Source organism: Macrotis lagotis, chromosome X, assembly GCF_037893015.1.
Source record: "Macrotis lagotis isolate mMagLag1 chromosome X, bilby.v1.9.chrom.fasta, whole genome shotgun sequence".
NCBI lineage: Eukaryota > Metazoa > Chordata > Mammalia > Peramelemorphia > Peramelidae > Macrotis > Macrotis lagotis.
In genome coordinates, this window is record NC_133666.1 from 697,659,371 (window position 1) to 697,668,974 (window position 9,604).

General features: G+C 54.2%; 1 protein-coding gene across 1 annotated transcript in view; it reads left to right on the plus strand.

Annotated features, from left to right (window-relative positions):
- The window catches only part of PPM1F (protein phosphatase, Mg2+/Mn2+ dependent 1F), a 32,921-nt gene extending 27,583 nt beyond the window's left edge, over positions 1-5,338 (plus strand). The window contains exon 8 of the mRNA XM_074206601.1: positions 89-5,338. Within this exon, the coding sequence (XP_074062702.1) occupies positions 89-372 (284 nt within the window). The 3' untranslated portion in view covers positions 373-5,338. The remainder of the gene's footprint in view (positions 1-88) is intronic.
- The last annotated feature ends 4,266 nt before the right edge of the window (positions 5,339-9,604 follow it).

Sequence of the window (9,604 nt, forward strand, 5' to 3'; positions counted from 1 at the left end):
GGGGGTAGGGGAGGCGCCACTGTGGGTGGGCAGAGGACGAGAGGAATCTACGGGCTGGGTTTTAATATGATCTGGTTCTTCGATCCAGGGGATGCCTTCCAGAAGCCCTACGTGTCTGGCGAGGCTGACGTGGCCTCCCATGAGCTCACAGGCACAGAAGATTACCTTCTCCTAGCCTGTGACGGCTTCTTCGACTCTGTACCGCACGAGGAGGTCGCCGGCCTGGTCCGCAGCCTTTTGCTCCAGAGTGAGGGTGGTGCCCCTCGGATTGCAGAGGAGCTGGTGGCAGCTGCCCGTGAGCGGGGCTCCCGTGACAATATCACCGTCCTGGTGGTCTTCCTCAGGGACCCCCAGGAGCTCATTGAAGGCTAGAGTCCTGAGGCAGCGGATGCCCCACAGGACCTGAGTGTGGGAGGCTCAGCCTCTGCCTTCCCTGCCCCCTAGAGCAGTGGTCCGGATGGTAGTCTAGGGCCCCGAGAGGTCCTGGGACCCGGGACCCTCCTGCTCCCCCACCTCCCCACTCCAGGGTTCCTGAGGAAATGACTTGGAGGCTCCAACCAGCCAGTTTCTTCCAGTGTTACTAACCGTTCCCTGGGTCTTATGTCCACCACACCCCCCCTCCCCCAGCAGTGATATTCAGTTAGGTCAGTGGTCCCCCAAGACCCCAGGAGAGAAGGGTCCCAAACAGTTTACAGTGATTACCAAAGAGTTCTCTGTAAAGCTGCCTGCCCTCCTGGTGCCAGGGCCATCCTGGGCAGGCACTCACAGAACACACCAAGAGTCCAAAGACCAGCAGACGGGCCCTGCCTTCTCAGCCCAGGGGAGATGGCCCCACCTGCCTTCCTAGCCCCCTGGGTGACCCTCTGGGGTCAGCACCAGGTGCCTGGGTGGGCTGGGTCCCAAGTGCCAAGCCAGGAAGCCTATGCAGAGGACCTGGCATATGCCCCTGACCAGCCTCGAGTGCCAACCCCAGGCAGGCCTCCTCACCCTCTCTGGGCTGAACAGAGCAGGGCAGAACCTTCTGGCAGTGTTACTTTGCAGTGGTTTTATTTTCAAGAAGAGGGTGGAAAAGATAAACTTCTGTAGGTGGCATTGCCAGCCTGTGATGGGCTCTAAGCAGCCTCGGGCAAGAAGTGGCCAAGTGCCTGGCTTAAGGAAGGGGCAGAGCAGAACAGGCAGGAATCCCACCTTTCTGAGTATTTCAGTCTGTAAGATGGCCCTGGGGGGGGACCCAGAAGCCTGTTGGGGGGAGTCTTGGTCAACTTGCCCCCTTCCTCAATGGCTTCCTGTGACATGGGCCACAGGATGGGAAACAACTCAGGAGTCCTGTGGTCAGCTTTCCCCCACGTGCTTGACTAGGACCATCCCTTCCAGGGTCAAAGCGCCTTTGGAAGCTCTGATGGACGCTGAAGTTCTGCTCCCCTCACCACTGGGGCCTGTTTCCTCATCTGCCCAGGACACAAATGTTCTGGGACCTCAGAGGTTCTTCTCTTGGAACACCACCAAATTCTGTTGATGCCTCTGGGCCTTCCAGTGGCAGTGCCAGGGTATGTGGATCCAGTGGTCAAACTGCACTCGAGTTCCTGTGAAGCCTGAAGCCCAGGAGAGGGGGCCAGGCGCGAGCACCAGGAGGCCAAAGGCGGATCTCTTAAGCTGGATGCCCATTCCCTCAGAAGAAAAGCCTGGAAGGGGTTCCAAGGGTCTACCCTGGAAGGTCTGGCAGATGACTCCCCGCTGCTGCATTCCCAATAAGTGGTCCTCCTCCAGCCTCCTCTCCCCCAACGGGGAGTTCAGCCCCTCCAGACCATTTTCGGATGACCTGTATCAGGAAGATGAGTGTCAGTGGCTCCAGGGAATCAGGAGGAACTGTCCGAGCCTGGCTGGCAGTGCCTGCTCCTCTGAGGGGGGCCAGGCCCCCTGACCTTGGCCAAGCTCCCCATCCTTGGTCCTGGGGCTTCTCAGTGGGTAGACCCCCCCCCCCCGTGAGGTCTTGACCCTCTGGAACCCGGAGCAACTCGGGAGCAGCTGATGGAATGACCTTGAGAGAGAATAGGCTCCTGGCGCCTGGCCAGTCACTTGACCAGTGTGGACCGGCTCCTTGTTTGTTTCTTCTGTTTCTCTCGTTCAGCTCAATTCAAGGATGCTTCCTCCTCCATGGACTTAATGGGGCCTTAGGGACCCTCCCCCCACCCCCAGGTCCACCTTGGAAGTGGGCTGCTGTGGCCTGGGGAGGAGGAGAGAATCCTCTGACTGCCCCCCCCCCCCGAGATGTTTCACTATGGTGAACCTTCCTGGATGCCCTGGATGCAAGGAGCACCCTTTGGGTCCACAGCTGTGGGCACTGGCTACTTGCAGAGCCCTGCATGAGCTGCTGTGGCTTCACTCTGCTGGGGTAGACCTCACTTGGCTCCCCATGTGCTGGGGCACGGCTTCTGCCGAGTTCCAAGGTGAAGAATGGCGGCTCCTCCCCGGCTCCAGCAGCCTCAGTGAGCCAGTCCGGGAACTCCTAACCAATCCGGGGCCTCTCCGGTCGGGGTGGGCCAGGACCCCTCTCACCCAACACTGGAGAAGGAGGAGGCTGTCTCTGGTGGTGGATGCCCCTTCCAGCCGGGCACAGGGCCCTGGAGAGGACTGGTGACTGTGCAAGATGGACCCGAGGGTCTACGTGTCCCCTGGTGTTGGCCCGCCTGCTGAGCACCAGACAGTTGTTCAGGCCGCTCTGTGCCTCATCCCTTTCTCTGGAAGAGAAGATGATTAAGTATTATTAGGGTCTATTTTTAAAATTAAGTGGGCTGGGAGCCTGAGCTGCAAATGTCAGCTCCTTCCACAGAAATAACAAGCTGGGAACCAGGTGCCCCCCCTTCCTTGGGGGGGAAGGGAGAGCCCCCCTCTCGAGATGGTGAGGTGCCCAGCCCTTCCTTCCCCTCCGCTCTGTCCCCACTGGTCACCAGATGGGGGCTAACTCAGGGAGGTACTGGCCCTGCTTCAGGCTCAGGGTCCCACAGTGCCTTCAGTTTCCCTCTGGGGGCATCGGCTTTCTTGTAACCTCACCCTCTGCTCCTGGTTGTCCAGAGGCACTGCCCCCAGGTTCTCCAGACCCTAGAGTCCCAAGGGGAGCCATGGGTTGTTAGGACAAGAGAGCAAAGAGGAAGAGTGGTGTGTGCATGTCTGTCTGGGTCTGAGTGAGGGTGTCTGTGTGTGTGATGAAAACAAACCAGTGCTTGGCCTCAAAAGTCTGCATTGGCCCCCGGGGTGTGGGGGTCTGAGACAGGGAGAGAGCAGCCCACTCCTGTCCACAGCCTCTGCTGCTTTGTTGTTTTTGCAAGGCAGTGGGTTTAAGTGACTTGCCCAAGGTCATACAGCTAAGATTTAACTCAGGTCCTCCTGCCTCCAGGGCCGCTGCTCTCCCCACTGTGCCACCCAGCTGCCCTCATGGCTAGTCTGCTTCTCCTTTGAATGGACATAGACCTGGCGGGCAGCCTCAAAGCCAAGTGCCTTCTGGTCCAGGCCTCACTTGACGACTTTCCTGTGATGGAGAGGAGTGTTGCCAACATGTTCCCAGCTGTGGTGTCTGGACACAGCTGTGGCCACAGGAGGCCCTGAGGGCTCTGGCCAGAAGCAGCGTGTCCTGGTTGGACCACCCCGGAGTCCTGTGTCCTGTCCCAGCACCGTGTTTAGGAAGGCCACATGCAGACTGGAGGGTCATCGAGGATGGAGAGTGGCCACAAGCGGCAGGGTGAGGGGGATGCGGAGGGCAGTCCTGAGGAGTGGACCAGATCTGCCTGGCCTCAGTGTGGGGGGTGACCAGAGGAGAAAGGCCTAATGATTGGTCCAGAAGGGGGCCAGGGGCTTCAGGCAGCAGGTACATCCCACCGAGGGGAGCCTTTGCTTGGATACTGGATGGTGACCTCATGGAGGTACGGTCCAGGCTCCTCCTGGGGGGCAGGCTACATGGACTCCCCATCCCCACCCTCTCTCCAACATGTCCACAAAGTCAGTATTCATAGGGCCCTAGCCTGGTGGGGGAGTGTTGAGAGGGTCCGATTTAACATTTGTCCTTGCCTGAGCAGGGACCTGCTTCCATGGTCAGTCTGGTGGCCATAGGCCAGGGCTTGGAGGCCAGGGCCTCCCCACCCGTTTCCATACCACTAAAGCTGGGAGGGGGTGGTATGCTTGGCCTCCGGTCTTCCCCAGCTCCCACATGCCTTGGCACTTGGCAGTATTCTTGGCCAAGAAGCCCCTCTTCTTCCTGTGGCCAGTGGAGCAGCTTGTTGCTCCCCTATTTATTGGGTGATGGCTTCACAGATATTTGCATTGATTCTGGTGCAGAGCACACTTGTTGGCTATGGGGACGCTCCCTTGGGCGACGCTGCTTTGTTCAAAAAGAGCTTGCCCTGGGGGCGACTCTAGCCTGGGTGGGAGGGTCCCTCTCCCCATTTCCAGCGAAGAGAAGCCCCTTGCCCAAGAGCTCAGACTCCACCACACCCCCCGCACTCACACTCACATACACACTCAGTGTGTCTCATTGGGAGTGTAATTGTCTAAACCAAAGGAAAGAAGGAGGGGCCTTCGCCATTTGGATTATATTGGCACAAAGTATTAATAAACCAGTATCAAAACCTTGGATCCTTGAATTTGGGGTGTCTCGTTTCCTACTAAAATGGGGGGTGGGTGGGTATCTTTTTTTAAAGGCAAACAGGACCAGGGAGCAGCTGGGAGGCATGTCACACACTCATCCATGCTTCAATTTTCCCCCTGGCCCTTTCAGGAGTTCCTAAGGGGTGTGGGGTGGGATTCCACTGAAAGGGACAGGAGAATAATGTCAGATTCTTGGGGGGCAGCAGCAGGGTTCTGGGGAAGAAAGGCTGGTTGCAAGGTTCTCATCCCATAAGATGGGACAGGGAAAGGCAAACCAGGGAAGCTGGCATCCCTAAGGGAGTCCTCAGGCCCCTCTTTCAGGGTCTGGGGTCCACAGTACTCCTCCCATGCCATCAGACCTGAGACAGAGGACCCACCCCACCCAAAAAAAACCCAATCACTGAACTCCTTCGGAGCTTCAGCTGAGAAGCCCCTTGGCAGGGGGTGGGGATGCCAGGGATCCCTGGCAGGAGCAGAAGGAAAAGAGCAGGCCTTCCAAGGACTGCCCATCTGGCCGGGGAAACGGGGAAGAAAAAATAATGTCTCCAGCCATCTCTGGAGAAGAGTAGGCCCACCTTTGCTTAGTTAAGGTTTCAAAGCACTTCAAAAATCGAATCCCATTGGATCTTTTGCTGAGATAAGAGCAGAACGGTCATTTCCTTCTTTATCCAAATGAAGAAACGGGCCCAGCTGAGGTGCCTGCTGCTGGCTGTGATGCAGCTTGGATGTGGACCCAGGACTCTGAAAGAAGGTGCTTCTGAAGCACCTACTGCGTGCAAACATGGAAAACAGACAAAAATGGACTGAGCCCTGCCCAAGGAAGCGGCGCTCAACAGGAATTTGTCTTTCAATCCAATGGCATAAAGTGCAAGTCCTCTATCAGAGTTTGAGGAGGGCATGTCCCCTCTTCGTCTGCAGTGGATGGGGGGACCAGCAGTGACCAGAAGGGCTTCCTGAAGGAGATGGTGCTTACCTGGGGAGGGGACAGGAGCCATGGGAACAACTTGGGCAGACCCAGGAGTTACTTAGAAGTCTTTGTTGAGGAATGCAAGGCTAGATTGTGGGGTGTCTGCCGCTTGGACATTTGAACTTGATTCTATCTAACTACTGGGCCCACATGCCTCTGGAGGAGAAACTGAGGCTGCTGCCAGCACAGCACCCCCCCACCAAATCCAATATGTGGGCTTGTCATGGCATCACCTCTCTGATGCCAGGGAATTTGAACTTGACTCTGTGACTAATGGGTTTGATGGCAGTGGAGTGAGGTGATCAGTGCTGGGCCTGGACTTTTTGAAGAGACCTAACTGACAATCTCCCTAGACAACAAGCATTTTTTAATGTGCCTACTACAGTCCAGGTGGGCAGCTAGGTGGCACGGGGGATAAAGGACCAAACTTGGAGTCAGAAGGCTCATGTTCCTGACTTCAAATCCGACCTCAGACATTTTGTAGCTGTGTGACCCTAGGCACTTTACCCTTTTTGCCTCAGTTTCCTCTTCTGTAAAATGAACTAGTGAAGGAAATGGCAAACTCCAGTACTTTTGCCAAGAAAATCCCAATCGGGGTCAAGAAGACTTGGCTATGATTGAAAAAAATGACTGTGCTTGTGTGAGGCGGGGTGCTACATGCTGGAGATACAATTGAGAAAAAGGAAGACTGTCCCTGCCTTCAGGGAGCTCCCAATCTAATGGGGGAGACCTTGTGAACAAGGAGAAACTGAGGGAAGGCTGGCTCACAACAAAAAGGAGGTGATAGAACCCACAGAATAAGAGCTGATGAGGATGGATGGAGGGATGGATGGATCAAGGGAAGGGCTTTGAGGATGGGGAGATGGATGTGTCTGCCAACAGTTCGGAAGCAGCCAGTGGATGAAGAGACTGAGGACGAGGTAGAGGGAGGGTTGATAGAGGGGCTGCTCTGCTGGGATCTCCTGTGAAAGCTGAGCAGTTGTCCTTGGCCAGCACAGAGGGCTCCCTGACCGTATGAGGAGGAGATGATGGTGGGAGGCGTCTGGGTGATGGGAGATGAAGAGGAGGGAGGAGAAGGAGCTCCCCGGGTATAGTCTCCATTTTTGCCAGTAAATGATGAAGTTCTCAACAGAGTGCATGGGGGGAGGGGGAGCCATAGGAGGTTTGAGGAGGGATGAGAAGGTTCAGGTGAGTCTGTTAGGGAAGTATAAAAGGATCACCGTGCAGCAGCAAGAGCCCAGTGGAGGTTGTGGAACATGTTCATTGGGGTTTTGTGTTCTACGAACAAGTAGGAAGGTGGGAGATGATGGGGCTAATGCAAGACTGAGACCTGATAGGTCAAGATCAGTGACTGGCCAAGGGGACAAAGGATCCCAGTGAAGAGAAGCACTGGTGAGTTGAAGGAGTCAAGGGGGTCAAGATGGGAATTGGAGAAAATGCCAGTGAAGGGGTGATTGTCTGGGAGAAACCTGATGAGACAAGGGAATGAGGGACATGGCTTTGACCAAAAATAGGATTGGGGGCATAGGATACAGGGAAGGATGAAGTAATGAAAGACGGTGACCAGATAAAGGAATTTCAGAGTTTGTGAACTTCTAAATGTGGGTGGTGGCAAGATCGAGGGGTATGACCATCTCTGTGTGTGATTGAAGGGTGGGGGAGACTGTGAGAGAAGTAGCTCATGGGAAATGAGTCAACTGAAGAACTGAAGGGCAGGATGCTTCAATTTGTGAAGGTCTCCGGGGTGGGAGCTGGGGTGGAAAGATGGACTGGAAGGTGAATGACCTTTGTTGGGTAGTAGCTGAAGGGATGGATACATGCTCCTTGGGCTGGGGCTGGAAGCATGGCCCCTTGGGATGAATGCAGCCTCAGTTCTGAGGTTCTAAAGTGGGCCCAGCCCAGGGCCGGATCCAGTTGTGATGGTTGTCCTTGAAGAAGACCCCGACATCAGGGAGGTGATGCCATGACAAGTCCACGTACTGGATTTGAGTGGGAGGGCCGCTGTGCTGTCACCGGCCTCAGTTTCTCTTCCAGGGGCATGTGGGTCCAGTGGCCAGATAGGAATCAGGATGACTGGAGATGGCCCTGGATGGTGCTGTTGGCAGGGCTCCTGGTGTCCCTGGGTGAGGTGAACACCAGAGGGAGACACCTGCTCTCCCGAAGCCTTTGTCTGGTGGAGGAGGAGGAAGGGGGAGCCTTCCCAGAACCAGCTTGGAGCAGCCAGAGCTGCTTTTCTCTCCCTCTTGCCCCCACACAGTGGTGTCAAGGCAACAGCTGCTCCAAGTCCCATGCAGGCAGCTCCTCCCAAGAACTGTTTTCAAAGCCTGTAATTAGAGTGAGTGCTAGGAGACAGCAAAGAGAGGGAATAGGAAACGAGCTGGAGGGGCCCAGGGTAGGGGGAACCTGGACCTTTCCATCGTTCCGGGGAGCAGAGCACAAACAGGCTCCTTCCTGCTCGTATCCTGGCCTGGAAATGCAGGAAGGCAGTGTCACACGCTTTCAGGACTGACCCTCTGCTAGAGGCTTTTTGGAAACCCAGGTCCTGCTCACAACCAACCTGAGCAAGATCTGAGCCACTGAGGCTTCCCGATGTCTTCTGGGTCCGCCTAGAGTCCCCTGGTCCTGCTGCCAGTGGGCAGCATATTCCAGACAGGATTTTTTCTGATAATATTGAGTCACCCCAGATCCAGGTTGCCCGCCTCCCATTCTGGCTTTCCAGTCTTCAGGTCTTCTCCAGAGCTCTGGAAGTTGTTCTCAGGCCAGACCCACCTAGAATTGTCAGCTCTCACCTCTTGTTCAGGTGACTGCTCCTAGGCCATACCTCCACCAGCTCCCACCTCCTGGACCTCACAGGCCAAAACCTCTTATCTTTCTTTTAATTATATAAATATTTTATTTGTTTTCCAATTATATCCAATAGTAGTTTCTACCAATCATTTTTTGCAAGCTTTTGAATTTTTACAATTTTCCCCCTCCCTCCCTTCTCCCCCACAAGAGAAGGCAATCTGATAAAATCTTGACATTTGTTTCCATGATATGTGTAGACCAATATTGAATGTATTAAGAGAAAAAACAAATCCAAAAGGAAGACAGAAAACATTAGAAGGGCAAAATTATGTCCTACATAAGACAACTTTTTAAAAACTGAAGATAAGAATCTTTGGTCTTCGTTTAAACTCCACGATACCTTTTCTGGATACAAATAGTATTCTCTGTCAGGGATCCCCTAAAATTATCCCTGATCATTGCACTGATAGAGTGAGTATGTCCATCAAGGCTGATCATCACGCCATGTTGTTAAAACCACTTATCTTGAGGGAGGACCTTAAACAGTAATCATCTGCTTCAGCTTTCCTTCCGCTGATCCTCTTCCTGGATTCATTTCTCTTATCCCATCCTATTTGCCCCTTCCCTATGACTCTGAACCCCCAGCTGCCATTGTACAATCCCATTTTCCATCCTCACCGCCTCTCCCTCACTCCTATCTCTCTCAACCTGACCCCAATCATCCCACTCTGTATCTATCAACTCCTTCCTCTGTGCCCTCTGGAATGCCTGCTCCATAGATAACAAACTGATTTTCACCCCTAATCTTTTCCTTTCTTACTCCTCTCATCTTCTGACTCCCCTCTCATGATCCAGCCACCCTTCCCAGTACCAATCACTCTAACACTCATCCTCTGTGACTCACAAATCATGGAAGGGGAGTTGGCATTCTCCTTGCTTCCCATTGGCCCTTCTTCCATCACACAGCCATACTCTTCCTTTGAGTTTCATTCAGTTCACATTTGCACCCAACCCAGCCTTGGGTGGCTATTTCCTACCAATTCCGAGGACCTTTTCCTTTCTTCCTTCATGAGTCTAATGGCTGACTTATATCTTTCACTCCTCCCCAACTCAAATATTTATTGCCATTTCCTTAGATATCTTAACCTCCTAGTTCCTCAACTGACTCCCCTTCCATGACCACCTCAGACACAAATCTTGCCACCACCCATT